This window comes from Lynx rufus, unplaced genomic scaffold (genome assembly GCF_022079265.1).
Source record: "Lynx rufus isolate CCGP_SWC_20201006 ecotype Redwood Valley unplaced genomic scaffold, mLynRuf1.p SCAF_4, whole genome shotgun sequence".
Taxonomy (NCBI): domain Eukaryota; kingdom Metazoa; phylum Chordata; class Mammalia; order Carnivora; family Felidae; genus Lynx; species Lynx rufus.
In genome coordinates, this window is record NW_025814856.1 from 80,114,769 (window position 1) to 80,129,920 (window position 15,152).

General features: G+C 40.1%; 1 protein-coding gene across 7 annotated transcripts in view; it reads left to right on the plus strand.

The window, feature by feature from the left end:
• SRPK2 (SRSF protein kinase 2) overlaps window positions 1-15,152 on the plus strand; it is a 251,603-nt gene that overhangs the window by 199,158 nt on the left and 37,293 nt on the right. For all 7 annotated transcript variants that reach the window (XR_006965189.1, XM_047096476.1, XM_047096477.1 and 4 more), the window contains 4 exons: window positions 5,808-5,916; window positions 6,580-6,667; window positions 6,890-6,977; window positions 9,269-9,375. Coding sequence is in view for 6 of the 7 variants with exons in the window: in XM_047096476.1 (XP_046952432.1) it covers window positions 5,808-5,916; window positions 6,580-6,667; window positions 6,890-6,977; window positions 9,269-9,375 (392 nt within the window). In the remaining variant the exon portion in view is untranslated. The remainder of the gene's footprint in view (window positions 1-5,807; window positions 5,917-6,579; window positions 6,668-6,889; window positions 6,978-9,268; window positions 9,376-15,152) is intronic.

Here is a 15,152-nt window from a genome sequence, read left to right on the forward strand (position 1 = left end):
TATTTATAGGCATAAAATTGTTTGTAATACTCTCTTATTATTCTTCTAATAGCTGTAAAAGTATGTAGTGGTGTCACCTCATTCATGTTGCTAATTCGTGTTTTCTTACTTTTGTCCATGGTCAACTTAGCCAGTTTATGATTTTCATTTTCTCATAGAGCCAGCTTTTGGTTTCACTGATTTGTTTTTCTATTTTGTATGCTTCTTATTTCACAGATTTTGCTATTATTTTTATTCTTTTTTCCTTCTTACGTTGGGTTACATTTGTTCTATTTTCTTGGTCTGGAAACAGCTTATTGATTTGAGATCTTCTTTCTTTTCTTATGTAGACATTTAGAGCTCTAAATACTCCTCTTAAGTGTTAATGTTTCTAGCAACATTTCACAGATTCTGATCTTTTTTTTTTTTATTTTATTTTTTTAGCATTTATTTATTTTTGAGAGACAACGTGCGTGGGGGAAGGGCAGAGAGAGAGGGAGACACAGAACCTGAAACAGGCTCCAGGCTCTGAGCTGTCAGCACAGAGCCTGACGCGGGACTCGAACTCACGAACTATGAGATCATGATCTGAGCCGAAGTTGAACACTTAACCGACTGAGCCACCCAGGCGCCCCATCACAGATTCTGATCTTAAGTTTTCACTTTCATTTAGTGTAGAATACTTTATAATTTCCTTTTGATTTCTTCTTTAACCCATCAGTTATTTTGAAATGGGTTAGTTTCTCAATTTTGTGGTATTTTCTGTTACTCATTTCTAATTTAATTCTGTTGTGGTCTGAGAGCATGCTTTATGCATCTTTTAATTGATGTTGAAACTTGTTTTATGCCTAGTATTTGGTTAATGTTGATACGTGTTCCATGTATTAAAAAAATATATATTTGCTGTTGAGTGTTCTCTAAATGTCAATTACATCAAGTTGGTTGATGGTATATTCAAATCTTCCATATTCTTAGTGCTTTTCTGTCTACTTGTTCTATTACCTTTTGAGGAAAGGAACATAGAAATCTTCAGTGATTCCCCATATATGTCTGTATTATCGTTCTGTGAACAGGTTTCTTTTTAGCGTCCCTTCCCTTTTTTTTTTTTTAATTTTTTTTTTTCAACGTTTATTATTTTTTTGGGGACAGAGAGAGAGACAGAGCATGAACGGGGGAGGGGCAGAGAGAGAGGGAGACACAGAATCGGAAACAGGCTCCAGGCTCTGAGCCATCAGCCCAGAGCCCGACGCGGGGCTCGAACTCACAGACCGCGAGATCGTGACCTGGCTGAAGTCGGACGCTTAACCGACTGCGCCACCCAGGCGCCCCGCGTCCCTTCCTTTTTTAAGACTGTGTTGGAAGTGATTCTCAAGTATTTTCTATGACTTTTGAAAGCCTTCATTGGTTAGTGAGAGAAACCTCCCCATCACAGTACTGAGAAACTAGTGTCTATAAAAAAAAAAAAAAAGGTAATAATATACCTTCAGTGGAAAATAAAGACTTTGCTGCAAATCCTTCCAGACTATTGTATATGACAGAATTCTGAACTTTTGATTCAGTCAAATTGATTAATTTGGGCTCAGCAAGGAAAAGGGAGTCCTCTTTATCTTTGACCAATAATCCCAGAACAGCTAAGAAACATCGTTTTAGAATTGTCTTCTTTGGATCATTAATAGTACAAGTAGAACTTGAGTTACGCTTTTCGTGAATGTGCTGGAGGACTAGGAGTCAGAGAAGAAATCAGTGAATGAATGTAATTACTTAATCCATTTTTATTCTCTTGTATTTGTAATCAAATCTAATATTTTTGTTCTAACGTTCTTTAAAAATCAGAGGAAAACTTCTCAGTGCTAAGTGCATGACCTTTACACTAAATAATACACATAGTGAAATACAAATATATCAGCCAAACCCCAAAGCCATGGTAGTTGTCAAGTGCTTGAGTCTTTCTGGTACTCTGCCCAATGCCACGAGCAGGGTCTACTCCCGTACTGCCTGTGGTACAGCAGCAATAGGAGAGGCTCTTGTGTAGTCTGTGACTGGTCGTGAGATTCCTTGTGTGCTAGGTGGTGTTCTGAGCCATGGAGTGGCCATCGCTAATGGTCATTATGGGTGCATGCTGTTAGCTGATCTCAGGGAACTGGAGAATTTTTTTTGGCAGAGTTCCTGAAGGGTCCATTTTCTCTAATTCTGCGGGTGTTCGTTAGGTTGATGTGGTTGCTCTGCTCTGGGGAGTCATGCTCAACCTTTCTGGCAGCATGAGTATTAGTTACCCTTCTGTGACAAAGAGATTGAGAAATGGTCAGAAGAGACTTATTTTCTGTAGCAATCTGGGAGTTAGGGTAGGAGAATATGTAGAATATAGACTTGAAATTGCCAAATTTATGTCAAATGTCCAAAATAAAAGGATAGATGTTTTAGCACTTTTATTGTATTCAAAAATTGCTTCTCTGCCTCTCTTGTTTAGTTGGCCTGTTTTTAGGTATGTTATTCTTTCTTTTTCTTCTTTTTTTTTTTTTTTTATCCTCTGCTAGGTACATTATTCTTAGCTCGTCTCTGGGCTCCTGAGATAAATGGACTAAACTAGTAATTTCTTTTCTTCAACTTTCAAAGTCCCATTGAGAAAAGGAGCAGCTGGCTTCTGCTGTGATTACATTGGAAACCGCGCTCTTCTGTTCTTGCCCACGTGGACGCACTCTGGGCTGTTTGAGAATTCAAATCTGAAACATAGCATAGTGATACCAGTTTCTTCTCTTTATGCATAATTAAATTATTTTTAAACTTAGCGACTTTAATGTTGGCACTAATATGCAATTAAGTAGTCAGGAGCTTTTAATTAAGCTATCAAGTGTTCCCTGTATACTAAGTCCAGGAAATAGTCCTACAGTTGTTGAAAATGAAGCTCATTTATTCCTGGTGGACACAGTGTGGACTTTGGAGTCAGACCCAGTTTCCAGCCCTGAACCTACTAAGCACTGTGTGAGACTTGTGTCCGCTTCAGCAGTGGAGAAACCGCACCATCTGCTTGGTGGGGTGGTTGTAAGAAATTTCAGAGACACTGGCATTTCCTAAATACTTTGTGTTGTGAGGGGTGCCTGGGTGGCTCAGTCGGTTAAGCGTCCGACTTCGGCTCAGGTTGTGATTTCACGGTTCGTGGGTTCGAGCCCCACATTGGGCTCCGTCCTGACAGTTCAGAACCTGGAGCCTGCTTCGGATTCTGTGTCCCCCTCTCTCTGCCCTTCCCCTGCTCACGCTTTGTCTCTGTCGCTCTCTTTCTCAAAAATAAATAAACATTAAAAACACAATTTAAAAAAATAAAAAAAAATACTTCGTGTTGTGAAATGTGACTTGTTTTTTTGAAGGAATCAGTTCCTGTGCAAATATGTCTGGAATTTGCAGCAGGCTCCCTTCTCTTTGAGGTCCCTTCATGCGTGAAAACTTTGGGCTTTTGGAACTCCTTTGGTCAAGAATCCTCTCTGCTTCGTTGAACTTTGCATTTCCCAAACAGACTTCTCCTCTCTTCTTCTCCCCACCCCTGCCATGGAACGTTATGGAACATATTGTAGTTTATGTTTCTTTTCATGGAACGTGGTTTGGAAAATAAAGTGCCTGGTACAGTGCCCCTAATTTGTACTGGGTAAATTATAGGTTTTTTCCTCCTTCTTTTCAGTGTTAATGTTAATGGTTCAAAACTGAATTGTAAACTCAGAGCCCACTTCAATTTTAGTCTAACCTTCTCAGTAAGTAATCAGCCATTTTGTTCTTCCAGGTTTTTTTTTGAGATGTATTTAATAATATATAAATACTGTATAAGCACTGTATAAACTTAAGGTGTACAGCATAATGACTTGATATATGTGTATATTGTGAAATGATGACAGCGAGTTTAGTCAGCACCCATCCATCCATTTAATAATTTGCTATATTTTATTTCTTCATTTATTATCTTTTAGTTCATATCTTTTACCCAAAATGTTGTTAAAGACTTTGATGTTAAAATACGAGAAATGCAGTGTACTGGTAGGAGAGTAAGAATCTTGCAGCGCAGTGTCTGGTTAAATTCCTGCTTCACTAGTTCATTTAAGTAACATCTTAAATATTCATAAACATTCATAGTATTTCTTGGAAGTTTGCTCCTAGCACTCTGAAAGATACTTAGGTGTAGTGAAAGATGTGGCGTAGATACTTCCTGCACCTACTTTGAGCCTCTGAACACTAGGTGGAAACCATGCATGTCTTTCTTGAGTGACTTGTAAGAATTCTGTAGATTTAAGAAGTGAGAAGTAACAACTTTGCAGTAAAAAAGCAGAAGTTAAAAGAATAAACAGTAGGAGAGTATTTTGTTGTTTTAGTAAGAAATGAAGATAGATAAAAAGAATAAAAGTAATTTTATGCCCAGAGATATTTGTTGCTAACATCTTACCCTCCTAGATTTTTTTCTTGTGTAGTCCACAAAAAATAGTACCATGTTTATACACGCTGCTTTGTAGCCGGCTTATTTTACTTGCACATGCGAAGTAAAGGGCTTTTTACGCCAGATATCTGTGAAAGCACCCTTATCTTTCCCGAGTATCTGCCTTAACAGCGTGCCCTCTCTCACTCTCCAGCCTGTTTCTCAGCAGAAGTTGGAGGTTGGAAGAAGAGTGAGGAGAGGAGCAAGCTGTCTTGGAGGGTAAACTGTTGTACCTTATGTGATTCCTTATTGGCTGTGTGTAAACTATTGGCGTATGCAGAATTAGGCAGAGTACGCATCCTTTATTTCGCTGAGTTATGTTATACTGACCCAAAAAGATTTGCATTGAATTTATTGCTTAGAAGAAGAAGAAAAGGTTGTTTGGAAAGATCAAAAGCTGGCATGGGCATATTTTGTACACCTAGAATTAATAATAAATCTGAAATTCTTTGGGCACCTGGTGGCTCAGTCATTTGAGCATCCGATTTCAGCTCAGATCATGATCTCACAGTTCGTGAGTTTGATCCCCGCGTTGGGCTCTGCTGACAACTCAAGAGTCTGGAGGCTGCTTTGGATTCTGTCTCCCTCTCCCTCCCCTCCCGCTCCCCCCTCCCCCCTTCCCCCTTCTTTCCTCCTCCCGCCTTCCCTCCCCCTCTCCCCCTCTCCCCTTGTCTCCCCCTCTTCCTCTCTTCCTCTCTCCCTGTTTCCCTCTCCCTCTCAAAAATAAACTTTAAAAAATTTTTAAATAAAAAAAAAAATCTGAAATTCTTCTAATGGAGTACTGGATGGTTTGTTTACTTTCTAAGTTAAATCCAAACAAACAAAAAGCCAAGAAGAATGGCAAAGGACATTTTTCTCTTGATGAAAGATATTTTTGAGAAAAATGTTAGATTATTAAACATATTTTGATCTGATTTTATTAGTTAGAGCTTGATTGCATGGTATCAAGAACTGACAAAAGAGGGAGCTTGAATTAAGCTCAGTTGGTAGAACATGTGACTCTTGATCTCAGGGTTTTAAGTTCAAGCCCCACAAAGTGTAGAGATTACTTAAAAAGAAATGAAGTCTTGGGGCGCCTGGGTGGCACAGTCGGTTGAGTGTCTGACTTCTGCTCAGGTCATGATCTCTGGTTTGTGAGTTCGAGCCCCACGGTGGCCTCTGTGCTGACAGCTTGCAGCAGGAACCTGGCGCCTGCTTCTGATTCTGTCTCTCTGCCCCTGCCCTACTCATGCTCTGTCTCTGTCTCTCTCTTTCAAATATAAATAAACATTTAAAAGATAATAATAAAATCTTTAAAAAAAAGAAGAAAAACTGACAAAGGAAGAGAATTTATTACTATTTCTCTGGAATTAAAAAAAATTTTTTTTAATAAAAGGTGGCTACCATCCGGTGAAAATTGGAGACCTCTTCAATGGCCGCTACCATGTCATTAGGAAGCTAGGATGGGGACACTTCTCAACTGTCTGGCTGTGCTGGGATATGCAGTAAGTGTTCTTTGTCATTCGTGCATTTCATTTCTGGTCTAGTTCAACCTTTATAAGACAGGCTGGCTGAGGAGCAGAGGTGTTTGTGTGGTGGCCTGAGAGGACATAGCACAGGCCTGCTCCACCCAGCTAGACATTCCCCCCCCCAGTCTGAAGTTCTCTTGTCGGTTATCTTAATGTATTAACTTCCTTCTGCTTATGTATCTGCAGCTTATTCAGTGATACTGCATGACATTGGACGTACTGTTCTTCTAGTAATTCATGCATAGCAGAAAAATATTCAAATGTAAAATAATAATGTATAGGCCTTTAAATCAGTGGTTTCTGACTTTTTTAAAAAAGTCATGAGCCCATAATATAAAACTGCACCGCTGCCCAGTGTACATATGCATACGTACAAAAACAGAAATGTTAACAGAGTAATACTGACTCTACATGATGAACTCTGACATTTTCCCAGTCTACCTTATTCTTATTAGGAAAAAACAAACACACAACAAAAAAGAGATTATTTTGATCCATGAACCTGTTGCTTAATTATGGCCACACAGTTTGAAAAGTACTGTTTTAAAGGAAAGGTTATTAAATGTTTCTGTTTATTGAATAGATCTTATTATAATGAGCACTACTGATAATATAAAAAATATGCATTTTTTTTTAAAGGGGGAAAAGATTTGTTGCAATGAAAGTTGTAAAAAGTGCCCAGCATTATACAGAGACAGCCTTGGATGAAATAAAATTGCTCAAATGTGTAAGTACTGCAAAAATGTGAATAATGTAAGAAAAATTAATGACTTAAAATTTTATAGAGGAATTTTTTTAGGTTTTACTTAATTAAAATTGAATTTATTTTTTATAAATTCAAATACTGAATCATTTATTTTTAAAAACAAAGACATTTTTGATTGGTATAATGGAAATGACTTTCAGTCTTAAATGCTTCCTGTTCTTGAATTCATTTTTCTTTCCATAGGTTCGAGAAAGTGATCCCACTGACCCAAATAAAGACATGGTAGTACAGTTAATTGATGACTTCAAGATTTCAGGCATGAATGGAATACGTATCCTTATTGACAGTTCTTCTGCTTCCTAATGGCTAAATTATAATGTAGCTTTTCTTTTTACTTTTAAAACATGGCAGTATTTCACACTCATTTAAACTTCTGTTTCCTGTGCTCCATCACTGTCCATATAATGCCTCTAGTATGATCACCGAGTGTTGTAAAATGGTATGCCAAAATATTCCCCAATTCCTGCCAATCTGTTTCGGTGTCTTGGGTAATCTCTCTGGGGCCGTACAATTACTCAGCATCCTTCTTGTACATGCTGCTAGCTCTTTGACATTCTTCTTGTCCAAGCACTGGGCTCTACCTTCAGTATCAAGCTGGGGAGTGCCTTACATATGTGTAAGTAGAGAGCAGAGAAAGATTAGCCGCAGTCATCTTTACACATTACAAGGAGCAAAAGATTGGGTGTGTCAAGAGCCAGGGTCTTCCCTTGACTGATCTTTTGCTCCCTCCTTTATATCATGTTTGGAACAGATCTTGATATTTGACCTGCTCAGGCTCCAGAAACCTGAGGACAAAGCCATCCCCCAGCCCAGATCGACATCCTGTTTCTGCATCTCCTAAGCCTTAATCTTCTAGGGAAGCACTCCCTGCATATGTTTGAAGGAGATTCTGTATTTCTTCTAGAGATTGGACTCAAGGGTACTAGTAAGTGCCACTGCCTGCTGCTGTCACCTTGCCCTTTGCCTCAAGATCATTTCTGCTAGCTGCTGAGTGCATTTCCCCCCTTGGTAGATAGGAAGATAGAGCTGGTCCTCTGCTCTGTCCCCAGGTGAGCGTGTCTGTGAGCAGGCATGGCAGCCCCTCCTCCTGTATCAGTTCTGCAAGGCAGTTTGCTGGGAAAGCTGACAGTGTCTCTTTAGAGAAACCACCTGATTTATGGGCAAGTATACATTCCAGTGGCTATTCTTACCTTTAAATAAATTGCTCAGAAACCCTTATGGTCCCATTTGGTCAGTGCTTAGAACTATTGGCCTTTGGCTCTGTGTCTTTTACTAACTTTAGTCCTTAGTTTGCCATTTTTTATAATGAGTTGGGAAATAAAACTTCTGGCTTTAGATTATCTGTGCATGAATCTGTAATGTTCTCGAACACTGTAGAAATATTTTATTAAAAAAAATACTTAAAGTGACAAATATTGTGGTAATGTGAGTGGTAGATCCAGGTATTGTAGAAAATATTAAATCAACCAACCTGTTTTAATAACCTATCTGTTGGCTTGCAGGGATGAACAGTATATTCTCAAAGGCTTTCAGAGCCAGTTGAAGTTTTCCTGTATGAATGATATGAATATACTTGTATGATGGACTCTGATGGATCATAGTTCTGGAGAGTCCGTGATTGACTAGAATTTCTATTGGGGGAAAAAAACACCCAGATTCCTGAGATTTCATTATTATAGGTGGGTCTTAGTGCCATGTCTTATATTGTCATCTTGTGTTATTGAAAGCTGCCTATAGTGTTAAAGTTGATCTAGTTCTGTAGTGAAAGATAGTATTGAAGGAAAAGATTAAATGTCTTCATTACGTTTTTTAAATTTCTATTTTATAAAGTGTTCTATGGAATGGAAATTTATTTTTTTTATTTTTTTATTTTTTTAACGTTTATTTTTGAGACAGAGAGAGAGCATGAATGGGGGAGGGTCAGAGAGAGAGGGAGACACAGAATCCGAAACAGGCTCCAGGCTCTGAGCTGTCAGCACAGAGCCCGATGCGGGGCTCGAACTCACGGACCGCAAGATCATGACCTGAGCCGAAGTCGGACGCTTAACTGACTGAGCCACCCAGGCGCCTGTGGGATGGAAATTTAGACAGTCAGGGAGGATACCTAAGACATTTTTGTTGTTGTTGTTGTTTTCCTCTCATCAGTTTTTATGAGGTTTCAGCCTGGTTCACTTTTCATTAAGGCTGATTATCAGGAAGGAGGGTGTTGAAATGATCGAGAGCACAGGGAGGTGTGGGGTTGGGTCGTGGTCCATCCGGAACCGTGTGATGCCAAAGAGCACTTCCAGCTCCTGGGTTCGCTGTGGTCACTTCTGTGTATGGTGGTGAGCACATTGTTTGAACGTGACGAGCACGCACTGAGTAACATATAGGATATGAGTACTTAGTGTTAGATCTCTTCATTCAGGTGAGAAACAGCAGGTGACCACTTGTGGTATTATTGATACTAGTGATGTTGCATTTCGTAAAGAAAGAAATGTCAAGTGCTACAGCAATGGCTGCTTTGAGTAATTGCATCACTCCAGGAAATGTATCTGCAGATGGTCCTTAACCATGTCCCAGATGTCTGCATGGTCTTCGAAGTGCTTGGCCACCATCTCCTCAAGTGGATCATCAAGTCCAACTACCAAGGCCTCCCAGTACGTTGTGTGAAGAGTATCATTCGACAGGTGAGGACATGAGAACAGCCCCCACCCTCCATTACCTAACTGGCTAGCCTTTCAACACAGATTCCTGTTCTTAAAAATATGCTTAGCATACACATGTGCACACACACACACACTCACACACATATAAATATATATAATTTTTATTTTACATATATACATGTATATTACAGTGCATAACATTTTGAACTTGTTATGTCAATTTTATATTTATTTAATGATATGCCATCCTGTCTTGTAAAGAGAGAAATTTGTAAATGTCAGGCATGCATTTCTTTTCGTGTATTGATCTTTTATTTAAAGTAAATGGTATGGTATACTGAGAGATTGTTTTATCTAATGTCATTACTACAAAATGTCCCACTTAGTTCCTTAGAAAATAGTTCAGAAGAAATAGATAATTTGTGTTTGTTTACTATTTCTGCATATCTTTGGATAGAGTCTAGATGAAAGATAATACAAGGCATGTTTAAGTTGTATAGGGAGGGGGCTCTTGGGTGGCTTAGTTGATTAAGCGTCCGACTTCAGCTCAGGGCATGATCTTTTGGTCTGTGAGTTCGAGCCCGACGTCAGGCTCTGTGCTGACAGCTCAGAGCCTGGAGCCTGCTTCGGATTCTGTGTCTCCCTCTCTCTCTGCCCCTCCCCTGCTCATGCTCTGTCTCTCTCTCTCTCTCTCTCTCTCTCTCTCTCTCTCTGTCAAAATAAATAAAAACATTAAAAAATTTTTTAAAATAAAAGTTGTATAGGGAATATTGTATTAGATTTGTATTTTGATCAATTGCCTTGACAAAAGAAAACCTCTAGCTGGGGTCTGGTTTGGTTATGATGTTCCTGCAAATATTTCTAGAATGAAAATATACACATATCAGATCTGGTAATGAGAAATGTTTACCAGATTCAGTTTTCTGTATGGGATATATCAGTCTTTGCTCCTCATTGCCTTGCTAGCCTAAATTAGGAAAGTTGGAGATATGACTTATTCTGAATTACCTGTTCTGACATCATGGATAATTGCCGAGGATAATGTTGCAAAGGAAGTAATATTGGGGGGGCGGGGGTTGTTGCTTGGTTGCTTGAGAAGAGGATTAGGTGATTTGGTGCCCTTCTCTTGTCCCCAGGGCCCAGAGCTTGAGCAAGGCCTGCTCAGGGGTTTCCAGACCTGAAATACAGGCCTCAGTTCAGAATTCTTACATAGGTAAAGAATCAGGGAATGATTTACAATTAAGAATTGTGAATTCAAGAGAAGCCTACAAAAGAACCTTCCTTACAATTGTAGTATAGATGGTATTTGCACATATGCATATAAGTAGGTTTTTAACTTTTGAAATTGTGTATAGGTAGTATTGTTGAGTCAGCCTGAGTGTTCACCATTTATGTTTGTCTCTTTGCAGTGCAAATTGGCAGCTTGTCTTCTAACATTATATATGTTACACAGAAAGAGAGGCTGGAGGGAGAGGGGCTCTTTGCCTTGGCTTATACAGTGGAATGCTATACTTGTACATAGTATTATGTTAGGTATACAGACTTGTGGCCAAATTTTGTTTAATAATATCTGTTCCCCTTTAGACTTTAGATAGTAGCACTTTAGTATTTTAACATGGTTAATAGCTCAAATGAAAAAACAATTTCCCTTTAACATGGTGTGTGTGGGGGGGGGGGGGGTTGTGATTAACGTCAGTTTTTCAATCCCTAAATAACACTTCAGTATTTATAACTATCAGTGGCAACTCTAAACTCTGAAAAAAAATCATCTTGTTAAAACTCTGAAAAAAATTCTTAATTGTCTCTGATAAACCCAGAAAATATTAAGATTTACTTGTTCTAACAAAAAGTAAATAATTTGAGAAATACTGCCTTGCATATATTTCACGTAGGGTCTGTCTTTCCCTTGAACCCCGTACTTTGAAAGATATGTGCAGTTGCCACAGCGACTGACCGTGTCACAACTCAGGCTGGGCAGTGAAGGAAGGTGACTTCCCAGAGGAACCATTCGTATTTATTTTGTGTTCCAGAAAAGGGAAACAAAATGTAGCCTTTCATAGCACATGAAAGAGTCTGTAAATCTAACGATGAAATTCTTGGGGTTTAATGGAATTTTAGTGGGTACTTGCTGAAAGAACAAATGATTTTAATGACTGTGTTATCCTCAGTGTAATTCACATACACTGTGCTTTGCAGGCTGAGAACTCGAGTGTTCCACTGGTCTAAAATTTCAAGATGCAGTTTTCATTTTCTGTACTTAGTTATTGTAGGCAGTATTAGAAGTTTTGTGTATATATGTGTGTGTGTATATATATATATTTTTTTTATTTTTTTTAAGAAGAATACGGAATCTGGATTTTTTCCCCTAAATTTGTAACTTTCAAAGCAGTAAATTGATATATATCCCAGTTAATAATCTATATATCTGAGTTTCCCTTCATTCCCTTTGATTCAGTCTGTGGATTCAGTATTTTAATCCTTTATTAATAGACCTCACAGTTACATTGCTTCCCAGAACCAGACTAGGTACACCAGCTTTCAAATACCCTTCCACTGTGTGGCCTCCTTTGCCTTCAGTGAGGCTAACCCTGTGTGACTCACCCCTGTCAACTGTCATTTGCCGTGCTTCAGTTGTCACCTGGGCATCGGGTCTTTGACTCCCAATCTTTCTGCTTCCAGCACCACCATCCTTAGTTCAGGCCCTTATCACCTCCAGCCAGTCCTCTCCTCTCTCCTCTCCCAGAGGCTGTTCCGCTTCCCTGTCCCAGGTTTTTCTCCGTTCCATTGGCAGTTACCTTCCAAAATGAAACTTTGCTTCAGTAATTCGCACTTTGCATTTAGAAACCTCTAGTACCTCTCCATTGCCTGTTGACTAAAGCCTAACTGCTCGTTGTTCACTCTCAGGAAGCAACATGTGGGGTGATAAAGAGCTTGGGTTTTGGTGTCAGATGTGTCCTTCTCAATGCTAAGGGACCTCAGCTTAGTTCCTTAGCCTCTTTACGCCACAATTGCATCATGAATGAAGTGAGAATAATAATGGTACCTTCCTTGCTAGATTATTGTTACAACGTAAAGGGATACTACTATTGATTATTACAAATTTTTTTGAAGTTTATTTACTTATGCCGAGAGCGTGCTGGAGAGTGTGAGAGAGAGCATGAGTGGAGAGGGGCAGGAAGCAAGGGAGAGAGATTATCCCAAGCAGACTCCAAGCTGTCTGTGCAAGCCTGATGTGGCGCTCGAACCCACAGATGGTGAGATTATGACCTGAACCAAAACCAAGAGTCAGATGCTTACCCAGCTGAGCCACCCAGAAGGCCTGATTATTACAAATTTTTATTCAGGGCTTAGTATGTGCCAGGCATAGTTGTAAGTACTTTGCAATTTTTCATTCATTGAGTATTCATAGTAACTCTGCAAAATAAGTATTTTTACCCTTCTGATTTTATGGGAGAGGAACTGAGGCATTGAGAGGTTAAGTAACTCACTCCTAGTTAGGAATTAACTTAAAAAGTAGTAAGCTGTGGAACCGGAATTCATACCCAGGTGGTCTGGCTCTGGAGGTCTTGTGTTTAGCATTTTGCCCAGCAGCATATACACCATTGGAATTGTATTTGGCCTAATGTCCGATAACATTTAAATCACTGTTCTTCCAATGAACCTATTTATGGGTTTCTGCCATCTGGTATCGGCCCGTATTTCCCCTTGCAAACCCTGATTCAGCTTTTGTCTCCTAGCAGGTGATTTTTTTTTTCCCATTAAGTAATCTTTTAAAGAAAATAGGTAATACATGTGAGTGTTCTAAAATGTATGTCCTTCGGATACCCAGTTTCTCTCCTAGAGCCAACCAAGTTACCAATCTCTTAGGAATATTCAAAAATGCCCAGGTGTTTGTAAATACATGTTGATTTACCGGAATTTTTATTCATAAATGGTTACCAGTTTCATTTTGTAGGTATTTTAGAGAAAGTTATTCACCTTGCCCGTTTTTTTTTAGCTGCACATCTTTGATCACTTCCTTTGTCTTAGGTTCTTGAAAATACCATCTTTTCTTTTCTGCCCATGTTCTTATTTTTTTTAATTTTTTTCAACGTTTTATTTATTTTTGGGACAGAGAGAGACAGAGCATGAACGGGGGAGGGGCAGAGAGAGAGGGAGACACAGAATCGGAAACAGGCTCCAGGCTCTGAGCCATCAGCCCAGAGCCCGACGCGGGGCTCGAACTCACGGACCTCGAGATCATGACCTGGCTGAAGTCGGACGCTTAACCGACTGCGCCACCCAGGCGCCCCTCTGCCCATGTTTTTAAAGACTCAACCAAAATTTTGCTTCTGTGACAAAGTCTTCCCCAGTTCAAAATGCTACTTGTGCCCTCCTCAGTATGCCTGCGGCCTGCATTGGGTCCTTCCCTAATGATTGTGGAGTCTTACAGCACGAGCCACAGTTCGACAGGCCTGGCACAAGACATTTGGACTGGGTAATTCTTTGTCATGGGGACCTGCCTTGTGCATTGTAGGATGTTGCCAGCCGACTAGATGCCTGTATCAGCTGCCATCGCCGCACCTGTGACCATTGAAAGCATCTCTCAGCTTTGTCACATGTCCCTGAGGAGGCAGAATTCCCTCCTGTTGAGAACCTGGAACAGGGGAAAGTGCAGTGGATACACGCCTTGCCAATAGACTTCACTTCAAATAATAACTTGGGCACTTACTGTTTTGTGACCCTGATCGGACCACGTAGCCTCTGTGAGCCTGTCTTCACATTTGTAAAATTGGGATGATAGTTCGTAACTTGTGGCTTTATTGTGGAGATTATTATGGAGGGACTGCTGATAAAGCATCCAGCGCGGCAACCGGCGCATAGTAGCCACTGTGTCTTCCCACCTGCCATGTGAGCTCTCAGAGTGACGCATCGTGTGTGAGTTCTCTTTGCTGCTTCTTCATGCAGTAGGTGGTCAAAGGATGTTTGTGACTGGTTGTCTTTCCTTAAATGAAGGAAGACGTGTCCGTTTCTCTTTTTACTCTACAAAATGGCTCACTTGCTGTGATTTGATGGGCTTGTCGACAACACTACCACCTGTTGATCATTTTAAAACTAATGACATTGTTGAATCATCTGCTTTTTCAGGGCTTCTGATACACTGTTACCAGTCCTTTGGTCAGTTCTTAGCCGTCCTCAGGTAGCCCTGGTGACCTGGTTCTGGGTCGGAGAAGGGCCGTGCTGGTGGCTTCTGGGATGCCGTGGGCAGCCCCTGCCTTCCCCCAGGCTGCTGCACCAGCTCAGTTGTAGCCTCTTGTGGGTGTCTGTTCACCCCCCAGCTTTCATTTCTTTCTTCTTTTTAAATCAGCTTTATTGAGGTCTATTTCATGTGTCGCTTTTATTTCTGAATCCAGAAGAAGAAAAAGGATGCTAGTGTTGGCTGTGTTTATTTGTGGTGCATTAAAGGTCTACTGCAGGTGATGTGGCTTCTTCAAATGCTGTTGCTCTTCTTTAAATGTTTATTTTTTATTTTATTTTTGAGAGAAACAGGGCACAAGCAGGGGAGGGGCAGAGAGAGAGGGAGACACAGAACCCAAAGCAGGCTCCAGGCTCCAGCTGTGAGTACAGAGCCCGACGTGGGGCTTGAACTCACAAACCTCAAGATCGTGACCTGAGCTGAAGTCAGATGCTTAACTCACTGAGCCACCCAGGCGCCCAACTGTTGCTCATCTTTGAATGTGGCTTTGATTCTCTTCTATATTGAAAAGGTAGCTGATGTTCTACTTTTATAAACTTTATGGTTTAATTCATTGTCCTTT